At 38.1% G+C, this 19,840-nt stretch overlaps 1 protein-coding gene across 2 annotated transcripts in view; it reads right to left on the bottom strand.

Annotated features, from left to right (window-relative positions):
- STIM2 (stromal interaction molecule 2) overlaps positions 1-19,834 on the bottom strand; it is a 141,123-nt gene extending 121,289 nt beyond the window's left edge. For both annotated transcript variants that reach the window (XM_006093259.2, XM_023757721.1), the window contains exon 1: positions 19,439-19,834. In XM_006093259.2, coding sequence (XP_006093321.1) covers positions 19,439-19,445 — 7 coding nt within the window. In that variant the 5' untranslated portion in view covers positions 19,446-19,834. The remainder of the gene's footprint in view (positions 1-19,438) is intronic.
- Positions 19,835-19,840: the final 6 nt, after the last annotated feature.

Consider the following 19,840-nt stretch of genomic DNA (forward strand, 5'->3'; position numbering starts at 1 on the left):
ATATATATATATATATATATATATATATAGTGAGATAATTTCCTATCTCCAGATGGTATTGTTAAAATTAATTTAAAAGTAAGCACTTGTAAGAAATGGGTATTCTCAAAAAAAATAGAAACTATCTCAATGCTTTTCAATTTCACATGATCTAAGATTAATCCTTAATAAATAAAAACTAGCTTCAGTTTGTTGGTTTAAGTGAAGCAGACATGTCTTTATTTTGCCTAGGTTTTACAAATCTAAATCCATGTTAATAGTTGACTTTTATGTCTATAAAAAAATGTTTCTAAAAGTTATATATGTCCAAGCTAAAGAATAATTGATTTCTTCTTATTTTTCATTAAACATTTAAGTTTTTTTGTGGGGGGGTTTTCCCACTGATAATTAGAGAGTGGAAGAGAGAGGGGAAGACAGAGAGAAATGTCGATGTGAGAGAAACACATCAATTGGTTGCCTCCTGCAGAAGCCCTGACCAGGGCCTGGGCCAGCGAGAAGCCTGCAACCAAGGTACATGCCCTTGACAGGAATCAAACCCAGGACCCTTCAGTCCACACCCAAACAGGTTAGGGCAGACACTGAAGTTTTAAAGGTTAAAAACCTCAATATATATAGCACAACTTCTACATTATATCATATTGGTAAAAAATGGTTGAAAATTAAGTAAATAGTCGATGCTATGAGAAACCCAAGATAGAGGTTTAGTTCTTCCTGGCTCCCTAACACCTCATTTTTTGGGTTTTTACATCCCTTCATCCAACATTTAAGCTGGAACTGAATTAGATGAAGGAATTTATGAGTTACTTTATTGGAAGTAGACACTTTACACTATTGCCAAGCTAACAAAAATGTATAAGACAACTTTTAATGCCCTTTTTATGGCTTATGTAAATGTTATACTAGATGCCAAATACAAAAATATTTGATAGAAGGCAAAACTCAGATCATGATAGTTGACAGGATAGAAATAATCCAGAGTGTTTTTTTCATAGTGAAGGCCCTAAGACCTGATGCTTTCCATTTATTTGCCTTTGCAGTCTGGGGGAAATTCAGCCTCAACTCAGATCCAGTGGTTACAATATTACCCCATTCACAAGAGTCAAGAAGATGATACCATACCTAGACTTCCTAGGAATGAGCCTTTCTAGTGCTGTGAGACCAAACTACCCAACCAAAAGGTTGGTCATCAATGCATCCTTCAGATTGGCTTATGACCAATAAATCTGTGGACAAAAAAGGAAAGGCGAGGTTCTATAGAAAGTAATCTCACAGGGTGATCTGATCATAAATTCCTAACTGGGCAGGTCATGGGAAGTAGTCACACCTGAGGCATCTAACTTTTTAGCAAAAGATTTATCTTTGCCTTAAGCAAGCCCTGTCCATTATTTTTGTGCATCAAGGTTAACACACCTTTGAAATAAATAATCGCCTCCAAGAGAGCACATGATCTTAACTACCATATTTTTCCGTGTATAAGACTCCCCATGTATAAGATACCCCCCACTTTTCCAACCTAAAATTAAGAAATCAGTATTTTGAACATAAAACAGAACACATTTTTATTTAGTAATTACCACAGGTAATATTTACATACCAGTACTATGATATTATGCAGCATATCACTTTATTCAGCCTCTGTTGCATCACTGCTCTCTTCTTCATCACTTTAGCTCCAGACATATCAATTTCTTCAACTTCTATTATATCACTGCTGTCTTCTGAGTTACTGTATATATATGTGAGATCGTCTCATAAACTGGTGGCATTTCTTGAGCTAACTTTGTTCGTGTTCTTATGGCCAACCCCTCTCTCCTCATGAAATTTAAGCACCATTTTGACTTTCCTGTAAAATCAATACTGTTCATTTCGCTTGCAAACATTCTTGCCTGACATTGAATAAGCTTGGTTGACTCACATAAGTCACTCTGGTGCTGCTCCATAATCCAAGTCTTAAGCCTCTGCTCCAAGTTTGCCCATTTTTCTGGTTTTCCTCTTGAGGCCTTCTTTTTTTTTGGCATCTTAAGGAGTTGTTCTTCCTGTTTTCTCCACTGTCTGGTCATACACTGAGTGGGAGGAAGTCCAAACTGTCTCTTTGCAGCTCTATTTCCATGTTCTTTTGCATAGCTAATTACATTCAGTTTGAATTTTGCAGAGTAAGACAACCGTATACCAGTATTTATCTTTTTATTTTTTGACATCTTTATGGGCTCTGAACACTCGGGTCCCTGTTGCATCTGTGCACTCTCCACCTCCATCTCCAATTACGACATTAGCTGATGTCAGTAACAATAAGGCTCATGATTGGGGGAAGCCTGTTTGACAGGGTATGGGCAGCTAAACACCTGTGTGGTTCCCTCCTTGGCTGACTTCCATGTATAAGACGCCCTTCGATTTTCAGTATAACTATTTTAAGAAAAAAATAGCATCTTATACACGAAAAAATACAGTGTATGTAATCCCATCCCCGAGTTGCTTCCTACCACCTTCATGTACTCTTCTTTACATTCCCTCCTTAATCTCAAATGCATAAAAGAAACTGCAAACTGTTATTCTCTGAAGCATTTATTTCAGCCTGTTGAAATCTTGCTTTCAGGTGCATCTTCTGTTTGGCTCAAATAAATTTTATAAAATTTTTTTAAAAAAAGAAGAGTCATGACTTAAGACAGTAGTAATCATAACTCATAACTGCTCAGTTTATGTAAGAAACTGAAAATTTATCCTGTAACATTTTTCCACTAGAAGTCAGCAGTCACAATAAAGATGCTACAGTTCGTCTCAAACATATTTAAAACATATAAATTTTCAGTGCCAGCAAAGACGTCTTAGATAAAAACAGATGCCAATGATTAAATCATAGTATATTCCACACTGACTCACCCATTTATTTTAAAGTGTTGGATACACTGTGTCAGAGCGATATTTGTAAACCATTAATCACTATACAGATGTAAGATATAATAATTACAATAGATTATAATAAAAAATAAACCTTCAATTCAAAAAGTATTTACAAAGTTATGGTACAACTTCTACAAGAAAGCTACCATAATAGATAATTTAAATTATTAAAAAGAAAGAAGAACCACTGTGATACAACATAAGTAGAAAGATACTGCCAGTCAGAATTGCAAAAAGAAGGGTATAAAGTCAATCTGCTAAGAAAGTTCCAAGGGAGCCCTGGCCAGTTTTTCTCAGTGGTTAGGGCGTCAGCCCATGAACTGAAGGAAAGAGGGTTTGATTCCAGACAGAGCATGTGCCTAGGTTGCAGGCTCGATCCTCAGCCCTGGTCGAGGCGGCAACCAATCGATGTGTCTCTCTCACATCAATGTTTCTCTTTCTGTGTCCCTCCCTTCCCCTCTCCCTAAAAAATCAATGGAAAATATCCTCAGGTAAGGATTAACAAAAAAAGAAAGTTATAAGGTAGAAGAAGCCAGTTTATTGAAGGTGACTTTGGAAAGACTTTGTAACAAAAGAAACAGAGAAGAGCAGGAACCTTGCCAGTTTTTACCCACTATTATATCTCTAACTTGTACAATAGTACACTGAACACAGAAGAGTCTCAATAAATATTTACTGACTGAATGAACAAACATTCGAAATGGACCTTGAGAGATGGAGAAGACACTCTAGTATGAAGGAAATATTAACTCACGGAAATAAAGGAGGATATAAGGTATACGTTTAAGAACAAAGAGTAGCCTAATTTTGCTGGAGCGAACTTATGAAATACAGATGAGTAGGCGTTTGTGTCTGCTATGAGCTATGTAACAAGTTTTAACTTAATTTGGTATTAATTAAAAATAATAAAGTTTTTAATAATGAAAGTAATATATATAAGAGAATACAAGGTGAGCTGCAAAATGATTGCCTATCTAGCACAAATGATTTAGTTCAGAACTAATGTGAATGGAAAGAATGGAAAAAGGTCAAATGTAACCCCAAGAATTTGGATGGTTATAAAAATAGTGGCACCATTAAAAGAAATACAAAGTATTTTTTTTATTTTATTTAATTTTTTTATTTTTATTTTTTTTCCATCACCATTTATCCCCTCAAAAAGAAAGAAAGAAAGAGAGAGAGAGAGAGAGAGAGAGAGAAGAAAGAAAGAAAGAAAGAAAGAAAGAAAGAAAGAAAGAAAGAAAGAAAGAGAGAAAGAAAGAAAGGAAGAAAGAAAGACAAAGTTAAAAAACAAATTAAAAAATATGGTTGATTGGAGGGGGAAGTCAGGTAAAGAATATTACATTTATTGAGCACTTATTCCTTGCCTAAGCACTTCAAACAACCCTGTTAAGTAGTCATACCCCCATTTTACAAATGAGGCAAAAGAGGTCAAGATACTTCCCCAAAGCTCGCAAAGTGAATTTTAATCGTGTCATTCCCTCCCTTCTTCCTTCCTAAGAGAACCTCCATTTTCTTCAAATATGGGACAGCAATTCGCTCAGAAAGGTGGGGCCCCATCCCTAGGAAAATGAAACCTGACTGTTTCCCTTGTCTAACGACCTAGGCCTGACCTATGAGACATGAGAAGAAGTATGTTGAGGGCATTAGAATCGTGGGGATAATGAGGAACCTTGAAGTCCCCAATTTAAGAGCTGTCCTTGATTTCTCCCTTTCACTCTGGTTTCCCAGTAGATTTCAGCAAACCAAATCCATTCTAATTACAAAATATCTTGCTAACCCTTCCTCTTCTACAATCCTAGTCCAAACTAGGATTAACTCTCAACTGGATTGCTAATAACTATTTTCCTAGGCAACCTCACTATAGTCACTCTTGCTCAAACAATTCATTCCCAAACAGCAGCCAAAAAAATCATGGAGGCTTTGTGCTCTGTTGGTGGGATTGTAAAAAATGTACAACCACCATGAAAAATAGTATGGAGGTTCCTCAAAAAATTAAAAAATAGAACTATCCTATCATCCAGCAATCCTAACATTGAGTGTGTATATATAGCCAAGAGAATTGAGAGCAGAGAGATATTTGCACACCTGTGTTCATAGCAGTACTATTCACAATAGCCAAGAGGTAAAAGCAACCCAAGGGTTCATCCACAGATGACTAGATATAAAAAATACGGTATACAGCCCTAGCCGGCTTGGCTAGTGGATAGAGCGTCAGCCTGCGGACTGAAGGGTCCCAGGTTCGATTCTGGCCAAGGGCACATTCCTGGGTTGCGGGCTCAATCCCTAGTAGGGGGTGTGCAGGGGGCAGCCAATCAATGATTCTCTATCATCATTGATGTTTCTATCTCTCTCTTCCTCTCTAAAATCAATAAAGAAATATATTTTAAAAATACAGTATACATAAAGTGGAATATTACATAGCTTTAAGGAAGGAAATCCTGTTACATGCTACAACAAGAATGAACTTAGAGGACATTTATGTTACATGAAATAAGCTAGTCACAATGAAACAGATACTATATGAGGTATCTTAAACAGTCAAATTCATAGAAACAGAAAGTAAAATGGTGGCTACCAGGGGCTGGAAGGAGCTCTTTGATGGCACAGAGCTTCAGCTTCACAAAATGAAAAAGTTCTGGAGATCTGTTTCACAACCATGTGACTATACTTAACACAACTGAACTGTACACTTAAACATAGTTAAAATGGTAAGAATGGATTAAAAACTGGTACATTTACACAATGGAATACTATGCAGCTGTAAAAAAAGAAGGATCTCTTACCCTTTGATACAGCATAGAGGGACCTGGAGAATGTTATGCAAAGTGAAATAAGCCAGTCAGAGAAAGACAAGTATTACATGATCTCATTTATATGTGGAATCTAATGAATAAAATAAACTAACAAAACAGAACCACAGACATTGAAGCATGCAACAGACTAATGCATTTCAGAGGGGTGTGGGGGTGGGAAGATATTAACCAAAGAACTTACATGCATTTCTGAATAACCCATGGACATGGACAATAGTGCAGTGAAGGCCTAGGGAGGGGGCAGGAGCAGGATGGAGAGGATTAATGGGGGGGGGGGGAGCATCTATAATACTTTCAATTTTAAAAAATAGTTAAGATGGTAAATTTTCATGTTGTGTGTTTTTCTTTTACAGAAAAAAAAACACCTAAGTAAATCATATCACTTCACCCCTCCTTAAAACACTTCAATTATTTCCTATCACCCACTAACTAAAACCCCAAACAAGGTTTGTGAGGCTTTGTACCATTTGGCCTTTTCCTCTTATACAACCAGATCACATGCTACTCTCCCCTTCCCTCAAGATGTTCAGTAGAAAGATACTCTTTCACTTCTTCAAATAATTCTAATTCCTTGATAGCATTTCTCACAAATTGAAATGCTTTTTTTTTAATATCTTCCCAACTGAAATGCAAGTTCCATGGGAACAAAGACCTCATCAATCTTGTTCATCATTGTGTCCCTAGTAATTATCATATGCCTGGTATATACTTAATATTCAAATATTGAGAGATTTCACATTTTGAAAAAAATTACTCTGAGTCTATTATTAAATATATACAAATATACATATAGATCTTAAAAGACTATAACTGATGTTACAGCTGCTATCTCTAGTTGTTGAGTAGACATACTTTCTACTTTGTACTTTTTAGTATGTTCTAACTTCCCTTTAATAAATCTTTATATGCAGAAATTAAAGATCTTTTAAGTCTGATATTTTAACTGCAAAGTGCTTTAAATCTTTTAATTATATAAAATAAAGGTACAAAATGACTTAAGCTACTGATGGAACTAACTTTTTAAGCCCGGCTTGGCTCAGTGGTTGAATGTTGACCCATAAACCAGGAGGTCATGGTTTGATTCCAGGTCAGGGCACATGCCCGGATTGCAGGCTCGATCCCCAGTGTGGGGTATGCAGGAGGCAGCTGATCAATGATTCTCTGTCATCACTGATGTTTTGCTCTCTCACCCTCTCCCTTCCTCTCTGAAATCAATAAAAATATATATATTTTTAAATACCATATTACTCTTCAATCTCACGATCTATACTGTTTCATATTTCCACAGTTTTAAGTATTCTCTGACCATTAATGAGTATTTAGATCACAAAGATGACTAAAAACTGTATCTTCATACTTTTTAGATGAATATAAAACATCTTAACAATAATTCTCAATAAATCACAGCACATTTATACAACTAACCTACATCTATATCTATAGATTTTTTTAAATCAACAATAATTGAAAGCTTACACTTGCCAGATTCTGTTCTAAGCACTTTACATAGATTGACTCATTCATATTTCAAACTCATTTCAGAGGTAAGTAAAGTTAGGCACTAGTAGATTAAATTACCTACCCAAAATTATTAAACCACAGTCAGATTGGGACTCAAGCCCAAGAAATCCTGCTCAAGTCTTAAGGCTACGCTCTTAATCACACTGTACAAAAGTGGGAACAGACTTATGGCCCAGAAAAAGTTCAAGACACAAAAGGCTATGCTTCTCAAAAATTATATCCCATCTTTAATGAATATTCATTTTAAAAAGCACAAATAGTAATTCCCCATGTATTGATACCATCTTTTAAGAAGTCATTTGTCTTAAGCCCCAGGAATTATATAATTTAAATGATTTTTTAAGATGTCAGGCATTTAATAGTAAAATTTTAAAAAAGAAAAACTGGTTATTTACCAACGATAAATGAAGAAAGAACTCATATAGTTCCTTAGTCAATAAAAATATAGAATTTAACATTAATCAGAATGTGTAATTCTGCTATTTCTCCAGCTCATTTCCTAATTCAACCAATTACACCCTGAGCTTTATTATATCCTTGGCACTGGAGAATTTTTAAAGTATAAATTATATGAGAGAAATCCTAAATCTCCATTACATATAGTACTAACCTGTTATGGGGATGATGATACCGCACAAGAATTCTGTAAGGTTAAATGAGATAAAATATACAAATATCTGGCATAAATTTGAATCCCACAGGCAAATATGAATGTTGGTGCCCTACAAGCGGGCTGACCATTGACTCTGCCTTATGTGGTAATTCACAATCTCCATCAAGCATTCTCATAGGCCAATGTCTTTGATAAATGCCACTCCCCACTCAGCTTCCTCCTCTCATACCACTATACTTTTCCTTATCTGTCAAACTCTTGCACATTTCAGCGAGTACAGTTACACTGGGGGAAACTCTTCATTAATAACCCACCTCTTAGCTATTGTAAATCGTGCTGCTATGAACACAGGGGTGCATATATCCTTTCTGATTGGTGTTTCTGGTTTCTTGGGATATAGTCCTAGATGAACAAGAATAGATTCACAGACAAATGGCAGGGGAGGTGGGGGTTAGAGAGCAACCAAAGGACTTGTATGCATGCATATTAGCATAACCAATGGACACAGACACTGGGGCGGTGGGGGCTTGCCCGGGGTAGGAATGGGGGGGGGGGGTGTCAGGTGGGGGGAGGGGGAGGAGACATATGTAAAACTTTAGACAATAAATAAATTAAAAAATAAATAAAAACCCACCTCTTCACTTCAAAGTTAGGAACTCCTCTTTGTAATTCTATATACCTACATCACAATGCCTCATCATCCTTTAAGTGGGTATACCAAGTGTATCCTCTTGGAATACAAAGCAGGGTCAATATCTTACTGATCTTGAAATCCCAAAGACCTAACTTAGTTACTGGCACGTAACAGTTACTGAAGTTTTTGTTTACTGGTTTTTTGTTTGTTTGTTAATGAAGAATAAAAGTGATACAAAAGAGAGAGAAAAACTACATTTATTTATATCATACCTTGTTCCAAAGAAGGGAGAAGGGAGGATTATTCTTAATACTACAAATATATAACAAGAAATTCCTAATATTCTGAGAGAGCCCTGGCCGATGTGCTAAGGGGTTAGAGCTTCAACCCAGGCACCGAAGGATAGCAGGTTCGATTCCTGGTCAAGGGCACATACCTGGGTTGCAGGTTTAATCCCTGGCCGGGTTGGGGCGTGTGCAGAAGGCAACCAATTGATGTGTCTCTCTCATGTCAATGTTTCTCTCTCTCTCTCTCTCTCTCTCTCTCTCTCTCTCTCTCAACCCCTCCTTCTTCCACTCTCTCTAAAAAAATCAATGGGAAAAATATCCTCGGGTAAGGATTAAACAATATCTATTTTGTTTAATAGATATATTTTGGTTAATCCTCACCAGAAGATATGGTTTTTCATTATTTTTTTAGAGAGAGAGGAAGGGGGAGAGATAAAGAAACACTGATGTGAGAGAAAAACACCCATTGGTTGCCTACCATAGACACAACTGGGAATGGAACCTGAAACCCAGGCACGTGCCCTGACTGGGAATCAAACCCACAACCTTTTGGCATACTAGACCACGCTCCAACCAACTGAGCCACCTGGCCAAAGTAGAAGGAGCTGCTCAAGGTGACACACAGTAGGGAAACAGAGGGAAAATCATATACTTGTCATTAATGTTTTGAAAAATTGTATAGAGATTTATCACTAGAGAATAGGAATAAAAAAAGAGGAGGGATTAAGATTATCTATTACTCAACAACATATATTTTTTAAAAGAAAGGAAAACAGTAGTGGAAAGAAAACATGAGCACAATAACATGAACCTGTAAAATGTACAGTGTGTGAATAGCAGGTAAAAATTTCAAATAAAGGTTTAAAAAACCTTTTTTACTTATTGAGAATCATTTAAGAAACTACTACAAATCACTTCCATTACTCTAGGGGTTTGTGATAAGGTAGTTTAATATTTTTTAATCACTTAAATACGATATTCGCTCCAAGTATTTTTAAAATCAAAAACCCAGTACTACTTAATTCAGTAAAGTAGTTTTGAAGTGTTTCAGTTCCCTATAATGGCAAGCTCTGGAAGATCAAAGAGAGAGGCAGAGAAAGAAAGTGAAAAGACTAGAAGAAAAAGAGTAAGTTACACAGAAGCCAAGATCCATAAACACACATGAAGACAAATTCACTGGGACAGACACTGGCACTTAGGTTCTGAGATGAATGTCAATCAAAGTAAACTGTTCTTCTCATCCTCTGTGGTTCCCTAGTCCTGGGGAAATGGGGGGTGCAGAGGAGAGGGGGTGCTACCAATATCTTAAGAAAACACTGAATAGGGGGAAACCAAGATGGCGGCATAGGTTAACGCCGGAGTTTGCTGCCTCAAACAACCACTTCAAAAATACAACTAAAAGACGGAACGGACATCACCCAGAACCACAGGAAGGCTGGCTGAGGAGAGATTCTACAACTAGAAGGAAAGAGAAATCCATACCGAGACTCAGAGGAGGCGCAGTGCGGAAGTGAAATACTAAGGTGCGGAGTGCATGTGGAGCGGGCCTGCGGAGGGCGCAGTTGTTGTTTTCAATCGGGAGGGAGTTGCAGACTCTGAGCTCCAGATCCGGGCGAGTCTCTAGGGACCCAGACTCAAACGGGAGAAGCGGGACTGTCTGGCTTTGGTTGGAACTCGAATGCAGTTTTCTCTCCCGGGACTCTGAGAGGCAGAGCCCCTGGGGACGGAACTGAGAGCAGCCATAACTGCTCGCTCCACCCGCCCTGTAGATCCCCAGGGACCCGCCTGGCCGAAGCCCTGCACAGAGGCATTTGCCGGATAGCCTTAGGCAAACGCTAGACTAGCACCGCCCTAGAGATACAGCACAGAAGCTCTCCCGCTGCAGACACAGCTGACTCTCATAGCCAGTTAGCCTGGAGGTCAATTCACCCCCAGTATTGCCGACAACAATCAAGGCTTAACTACAACGAGACTGCGCACAAAGACCACAAGGGGGTGCACCAAGAAAGCATAAAAAAATGCGGAGACAAAGAAACATGACAGAAATGGAGGATATAGAGCTAAAAAAAAGCACTTTTAAGGTCTTTCAATAATTTTCTAGAAACTGCCGATAAACTTGATAAGATCCTCAAGAAATCTAATGAGACCCTTGATGTTATGATAAAGAACCAACTAGAAATTAAGCACACACTGACTGAAATAAAGATTATTATACAGACACCCAACAGCAGACCAGAGGAGCGCAAGAATCAAGTCAAAGATTTGAAATGCGAAGAAGCAAAAAACACCCAACTGGAAAAGCAAAATGAAAAAAGAATCCTAAAATACGAAGATAGTGTAAGGAGCCTCTGGGACAGTTCCAAACGCACCAACATCAGAATTATAGGGGTACCAGAAGATGAGAGACAGCAAGATATTGAAAACCTATTTGAAGAAATAATGACAGAAAACTTCCCCCACCTGGTGAAAGAAATGGACTTACAGGTCCAAGAAGCGCAGAGAACCCCAAACAAAAGGAATCCAAAGAGGACCACACCAAGACACATCATAATTAAAATGCCAAGAGCAAAAGACAAAGAGAGAATCTTAAAAGCAGCAAGAGAAAGAGAGTCAATTACCTACAAGGGAATACCCATACGACTGTCAGCTGATTTCTCAACAGAAACTTTGCAGGCCAGAAGGGAATGGCAAGAAATATTCAAAGTGATGAATACCAAGAACCTACAACCAAGATTACTTTATCCAGCAAAGCTATCATTCAGAATTGAAGGTCAGATAAAGAGCTTCACAGATAAGGAAAAGCTAAAGGAGTTCATCACCACCAAACCAGTATTATACGAAATGCTGAAAGGTATCCTTTAAGAAGAGGAAGAAGAAGAAAAAGGTAAAGATACAAATTATGAACAACAAACATGCATCTATCAACAAGTGAATCTAAGAATCAAGTGAATAAATAATCTGATGTACAGAATGAACTGGTGATTATAACAGAATCAGGGACATAGAAAGGGAATGGACTGACTATTCTTGAGGGGGAAAGGGGAGTGGGAGATGCGGGAAGAGACTGGACAAAAATCGTGCACCTATGGATGAGGACAGTGGGTGGGGAGTGAGGGCGGAGGGTGGGGCGGGAACTGGGAGGAGGGGATTTATGGGGGGGGAAAAAAGAGGAACAAATGTAATAATCTGAACAATAAAGATTTAATTTTTAAAAAAATTAAAAAAATTAAAAAAAGAAAACACTGAATAAGCCACTAATAAACATTCTAAAATTAATTTTAGCCTTAATTTTAAGCTGTTTCACTTTAGACAATACAGCTGAAGAAGCCTAGAAGAAAGGAAATTACTCTCATGTCTGCAGCCATGATGGTTATGCAGTAACCTCAAGGGCCAAATGAAATAAAGCCAAAATTCAAATCAATCATTGGCTTGGGGTGCCCTATCGCCAATTTAGAACTTTCCTAGTAATGAAGTTCTCTGAGGAGGAAATGTTCAGCTAGATGAGGAACACTAGATGGAGGAGAGAATCACAGTTAAAAGCAAGCAGCAAGAACGAAACCAGTCAAGAGAATAGTTACTAAAGGTAGGATTAGAAAGTGTCAACAAGGATTAAATACCTAATACCTACTAACATAAAGATCTAGAAGGATAAGGAAAAGAACAAATCAATTAGATTATCTACAGATCAAGCTTGAAATTCACACAGTGAAATTCAAAAGTTAATTCTGAAACAAATAATATGCCAGTACTCTGACACGTCATTCAACTCTGATGCATTATAATGTTAGTCAAATGAGGAAATTGTTATCCTTTATTAAGGAACATTCATTTTTAAATATGGAATACTACAAAACTCTATATAAACAACTTTGTAAATCACCTCATAAGTCCAATCATACACAAAAATAATTTTTATATAAAATAGGCACATTTAAAATAAGAAAGACACCACAACAGTGTTTCTTCTTGCATATTTTCAAGGACTTGCACCAATTTAAGTCATTTTTACAAACTGCAGGTGTTTAAAATTAAAAGGTAATTTTTGTTTCTTAAACTACTGATAGATTCCTTTCAAATCTAACAATAAAATGTTATAAAGTTTCCTCTAGACATTTTCATAGCCAATGCATTATTTAAACTACCAAAACCTCTACTCCGATATAGCTTCCCTATCTGGCCTCTTTTTTTAAATCTCTATTTTCTCCTCACTTCCATCTACCCAGACCTTTCTCAAACACAGAGTCATGACATTCATTCCCTTGTTCCAAAACCAAAGTACTTCTCAAACCCTGACAGAATAATAGATTTAGAACTCAAGTTTAGGAACAAAACACTCTGAAATGTCAAAATACCTTTCAAGCCTTTTGTTTTACCTTAAAAATTAAAATAAATTTATAGTCTCCATCATATATGCATTTTTAGTATTGGTAAACATACAAAATATTGTTGTTATTTTTTTTTAAATATATTTTATTGATTTTTTACAGAGAGGAAGGGAGAGAGATAGATAGTTAGAAACATCGATGGGAGAGAAACATCGACCAGCTGCCTCCTGCACATCTCCCACGGGGGATGTGCCCGCAACCCAGGTACATGCCCTTGACCGGAATCGAACCCGGGACCTTTCAGTCCACAGGCCGACGCTCTATCCACTGAGCCAAACCGGTTTTGGCAATATTGTTATTATTGATTAAATATGTAATGTTTCTTTCCCAAATAATCTAATAAAATGAATATGCCAAGAAAATGCATCATAATTTTCCTGTGGCTTTCCATACTCCCAAGCACATGGTTAAGTACCCAATTTTAGCCTTAGCACAATACTGACAGTAATAGTTTAATAAATATAACTATTATTTCAATATCTAGGGAATAAATTAGGGAATATTAAAGCCCTTGATAATCTGGCCTGAACCTTCTTTCACCTTGCATTTCTCATTACTCTATATACACCCTGTGCTTAACTAAAAAATAAAAAGCTAAAAAAAAAAAATCCATCTATTAATTTACTCCTTATCCTTCTTATGCTTCCTCCTAGAAAGCCCTTTCACTCATCTCCTCAAGAAGCTGTATCCATACATCAAGGTCCAGCTCAAGCCCAACCATCCTCCAAGTAATCTTCCCTAATAGCCTTCCTTTCTCAAAAATTTTGCAGTCCATCATGGTACTAACCAGTCTGTCTCATTATGTTTAGTTGTGTGTATAAGGATACATACAACATACCAGCTAAGAATCAAAGCTTTGGAATCAGAGAAACTCAGGTCAACATCTGACTCTGCAATTTACTAAGCATGACCTTGGGCAAATTATTTAAGAATCATCCTGCACTGGCTTTGTCTGTTTTATGAAAATAGCCACTATCAGGGTGAATCTCAGAATCAAAAACAGTGATGGGTATAAAGCACTTAGCACAATACTGACAGTAATAGTTTAATAAATATAACTATTATTCCCAACATGCAGACCCATGTCTTACTCATTTTTGTATTCTTTTCCATGTAGTGTTTTGCATGTGCTTAATAATTTCTTGGTTGATGAAATCTGATCAATTCAGAACTAATCGCCTAGACAGATCTTAATTAGATCCAAATTCTAGTGAATATCAAAAATGGCTCGTTTATCATATTATTAGCAGTTAATTTTAACATTAGCTTAACCATTTTATACTTTAGCTACCATATACATAAAGAACCCAAAGCATCATTTTGAAAGTATTCCACATTGCATTATTATCATGAGTAGGCCAATATGGAAAATGCCTGACATAGTTACATAAAAGTCTAAATCTAAACACATTAGCAAGTGTCCAAAGCAAGCCTTTAGCAAATTAAAGAATTCCCATGTGGATCCTACTATTTTAAAGTTACACTAAATCCTGAATCCATTTTTCCAACTGACCCTTTGAGTTGTTCCTGTGCCAGGGGATTCCCAACAGAGACCAAGCAGTTCTGCCATGGTATTCTCACAGAGAGTACCAAGGTATGATCTGGAAACCCAGATCACCAAGATTCCTACTAATTCTTAAATGTACACAATAGGCTCTATCAGAATGGATGAGTAGATTCTTTATTCCTAAAATTAGCAACAGCAAAACAAAAGCAAATAAACAAAAACCTACAGCAATGCCAAAGACTGATGAAGAAAGGGACCATGATAACTACAGGGAAGGAAAAAGAAGATACAGCAGAAAACCTAGCCATCAAAAGGCAGCTTCAGGAAATCATAAGCTAAATTCAGAAAGAGAAATTTCAGCCCCGACTGGTGGCTCAGTTGGTTGGAGCGTATCCCGTACACCAAAAGGTTGTCGGTTCAATTCCTGGTCAGGGCACAAACCTAGGTTTTGGGTTTGATCCCTGGTCAGGGCTCAGACAGGAGGCAACCTATCAATGTTTCTCTCTCTCAAACCAATTTTTAAAAAGATCCTACCCTAGCAGGTTTGGCTCAGTGGATAAACTGGATAAAACATTGGCCCATGGACTGAAAGGTGCTGGGTTCGATTCTAATCAAGGGCACATACCAAGTGCAGGCTCCTCCCCAGCCCTAGTCCCAGCATATGTGGGAGGCAACCAATTGATGTGTCTGTCACATCGATGTTTCTCTCTCTCTGTCTCTCCCCCTCCCTTCCATTCTCTCTAAAAATTAAAGGATAAATATCCTCGGGTGAGGATTAACAACAACAAATATATATATTTGTTGATTTAAAAAATAAAAGAAAAACTTCACTAGAGGAGGAAAAGCAGCTTTACTATAGTACTATGTGAACTACACTGAGTTTATTGTCACACTGTAAACATTAACAAATGTGTTCATCCTAAAATATTCCTCAAAGCAACATATATAAACTACAGTAAAAAAAAAAAACATTTTAAAAATGACATTTGCTGTTTAAATGTTAGGGATGCAAGATGAGATCATTAAAAGTAAAGCTTAAAATATTTCCAGTGACAATCATGTTCATGTGAGATATTTTCATCTAAATTAATGAAAACCTACAACACATGTGTTTAATACTAGTGAATACAGTGGCTCTTCTAAACTTCTTTGAAACTGAGAATAATTATTTTAAATTTTCATTGAAATTTTAATACTTCCAAAAGACATGTTTTAAAATGTTTTTTAAATTAATGATATTATAGTTAAGATAAAACTGTTATATAGGCACTAAATAAGGTCGCATTCACGCATTTAAAAAAAATGATAGAAGCAAATATTTCCAAAGTTATTATTTGTTTTAAAAAAATATGAAACAAGTAGTTCCATATAAGAAAATTTTAACATTTAAATTGTTCTGCATATTTTGCAATAATAAAGAAATGTCCTGTATATATGCGATATATTTATATATTTGTATGTGTGTGTATGTGTGTGTGTGTGTGTGTGTGTGTGTGTGTAATGTGTATGTATTATACACATATTTTTGGGTGTCCCAAAAATATGTATACAAACTTTAACAGCTGATTCTATTACATTTTGAAAATGAAATGTATTTTAATAAACACCACCTTTATAATTATTCAAAGTACTGAATAATTTTTTTTCTTGCTCTTTCATAAACTATTTCTCAAGGACCAAATCTGATGAGATCAATTCCTCCTCACTAGGATCAACTCATTGATTCTAAATCTGTTAGGCAAAAAAAGAAAAACATATAGTAACCAGTAACCAATAAATTATTAAAGCACTGCTTTACATCACAATCAATAAACTCTCAGTCATCAATCCCTAATCTGCCTTAAATTTTAATTACTTTCAAAGAAAGAGCCTTAATACATATAATTTAAGCCTTTATTACACAGCACTATAAATATTGATTTCCCCTTATCAAAATATATGCACACTGAATCATGAAAAGGTAATATAAAAAAGAAAAGGAAATATAAACATTCATTAAGACAGCAAATCTGTTCACTTTGATGATTTCTCATATCTCTATAAGAACACTTGCTTGCTTAAAACTAAGTATGCGATGATTTAAAGGAAATTTATTCTTAAAATACACTAAAGGTCTGAAGTAAAACTTTTGAGAGGCAAAACTTTAGTAGAAAAGAATGTTTTCTAAATTTTATTAATGAGGCAAACTCCAATTTAAGGTTCTAAAGGCCAGTATTAAAAATACCAATCTGCAGAGGAAGAGAGAAGATAAAGTGATTTTGGCTGTCATTTTCAGAGCTATTCAGAATAATCACAGCTAAATAACAACTTTAATATGGAGCCAAAGAGATTATTTCTCTCAGAATTCTTTCAAGAATTTGCCATTTTCAAAATTCCCATGAAGCTTAGTTTTATTACTGATGCTCTCTACTCCACTGCTATCCATTAACACTGCCTAGAATAAGATAACAGTATTTTTTAAGTTCAGTCTATGGGTCTACTTCCTGAAGTGTACAACATTAATAATTATGTTCTGGGTGTAGCACAACATTTACCAATGGAAACCATAAAAGAAAGCACTATTCACACAATCAGAAGACTAGGAAGGAACTTGACAGAGACCATACAGTTCAAAGAAATGTTTAATAAGCTCTTTCTTTATCGTAGACTCTCAATCTACCTTTTCCAGAAACCAGTACTATTGACTATACTTACATAAACTTATTAAAATGACCACAATTTAATTTGTACATTGTATAGTTTACCTTAAACTTTAAATGGACATGTTTAATTTGCTAAAAATCTATCTTCTACCAAAGGGAAAGAACATTACAAATAGATTCCAGGGTTAATATTGTTTTAGTACATTTATTTTAAAGCACTATAGTACAACCTCACTTTGTGTGATATGTCAAACTTTTTAACCAGTAAGTATCAGCCTTCCTTTTTCACAATGCCACAAATATCCCAGAAATTTAAGTCTTCAAAAGGAAAGATTATAAACAGTTTATTAAAATAAAATTCCATCGGAAGTCTTGATATAATCTACATAGTATACAATAAATATACTGTTAGTGATTCATAAATACTAAGTTTTCTGAATCACGTGTCCTGCTACCAACTACATGTTAACAAAACACCCAATTACTTTTTTAATCTAACTTTTCTGCTCAAGAAACCAAGAGCCCTACCCCCACAGCTCCTAGAAGCTCAAATATCTGTTTCCCTGCCTTCCTGCATGAGGCATTAAACCTTCATATTTTTATCCTGCAGCTTTCCTAATAAGCATTATTCTTCACCACATTTTTATTTGCCACATTTTTATCTGGAGGATAAAGACTATTCAAGCATAAGACTATCCCATCTATCCTCTCACTCAAACTATAACTATGCACCTAATACTGATCATTCTATAATCATTTCACCCGAATTACCCAGTGATAGGTTTGACGTTTCAAGTCCCATTCAAAGGGGCTTGATATGTTTCAGGGTAGAGCAAGCTAAAGATTCTCATCATTATATTCTAGACATTACAGCTTCCAAAAAGCTTGAGAAGTTCACCAACGCCCTCCTCTCTCCTCTCTAGAATAGTAAACATCCTGTCACAGAATCCAGAGAATAGGGGCTTTGCTCTGGAGAGCAGAGCAAACACTGCTCAGAGCAGCTGTTAGAAACTTTCAGATGGCTGCGGGACTAGCACTTCAGTTACATTAATGATGTCATCTTGTTCTGCTTTACTTTCTCCTTTTCAGTCCTGCAATTAATGTAGAAAACCTACAGATTACTTTTTAAAATAAAGTTTTAAAAAAAAACATTCGCTACACTACTTCTCCAAAAGAAATCATTTTCAGATCCTTACATCATTACTTAATCCACAACGTATCAGTTTATACGTGACACTGGAAGGCTGAAAAGGACTCAATTTTCTACCTAGACTGACCAATCATGTTTGCAAGTTTTCAATCATCTCGAGAACGTTCTATATTTACAAGGTGCTGGTGCGGTCTATCAGGAGAACTGTGCTGCCCACAGACGAGCCCTGAATATCCTGCACTTGATCGATTGTAGGTGCATTTCTGGCTACCTGCTGCGCTTTCTGCACCCTTCGTCACCCGGCCAGGCTCCCACCAGCAGACACTTTCCCGTCTTTTAAAACGCCCTTCCTCCCACAGCTCGCTCACACACACACACACACACACACACACACACACACACACACACACGGCAGGCTCGGAGGTTTCCTCATTCTGAGACGGAACCACTAATCCCACTAGGTATTGTGACTCTCAAAGAATCCTTCAGCAGCCTCCCCTGGGACGTCGAGCTCAACGGAGCTTTGAACCCCCAAACTCGCTGCCAGCTGCCTTTGCAAAAGCAGCACCAGAAGCAGGCTCCATACCGCATTGCCGCGGTGGACTTTTTCTAGCAGCTTAAAAAAAAAAAAATCAGCCCAGCACCCTGCAGACCCTACTGGCTCTTCTGCAGCACGGAAGGCAGCTCCGCAGGGCTCGGCAAGGATCCCCGGGGAGCCCGGCTTCAGGGCGGGGAGGCGAGTGCCCTGGAGAGGCTCTGTCGGAAGCGGGGTTTGGGGGGGGGGCGGTAAGGGGAAGGCGTCCGAGTGAAGGGGACCGCGACAGAGCAGCGGCCAGGACACTGGCGCCTGGGCGTTCGACTCGGCATCGCGCACTGGCCGGGGCCGTCGGATAGCGGGCCCCCGGGGGCCCCTCCGGAGAATGGGGATCCCGCAACGACGGGCGGAGCACCCACCCCCGACCCCCCGCCGCCTCCCGGCCCTCACCTGTCATGAGCGCCGGGCTGTCGCCCGCAGCCGAGGCGGGAGAGGAGGCGGCCGCGGCAGAGCTGGACGCGCGCCTCCCACGGAGGTTCCTGGGCACCAGCTCGCATCCGTCCGCCGCGCCGGCCACCAGCAGCCCGAGCACCAGCAGCGCAGCCCAGCGCCGCCGCCGCAGCCAGCCCGAGGCCGGGCCGGGCGCCGGGGCGGGATGAGGGCGCGGAGGAGGAGCGGGGAGCCATCGCGGCGGCGCCCCGACCGCCGGCCACTCGCTCCCTCCTCGCGAAGCCGCCGCCTGCGACTCCTCGGGCCGCCCCCGCCGCCTCAGACTCCAGCTCTCGGCGGACGCCAGCCTGGTCCCCCCGCGCTTACGGCGGCCCTGCGGAGCCCGGGTCCCGGCGGCGTGCA

Source organism: Myotis lucifugus, unplaced genomic scaffold (genome assembly GCF_000147115.1).
Source record: "Myotis lucifugus unplaced genomic scaffold, Myoluc2.0 scaffold_112, whole genome shotgun sequence".
NCBI classification, from domain to species: Eukaryota; Metazoa; Chordata; class Mammalia; order Chiroptera; family Vespertilionidae; genus Myotis; species Myotis lucifugus.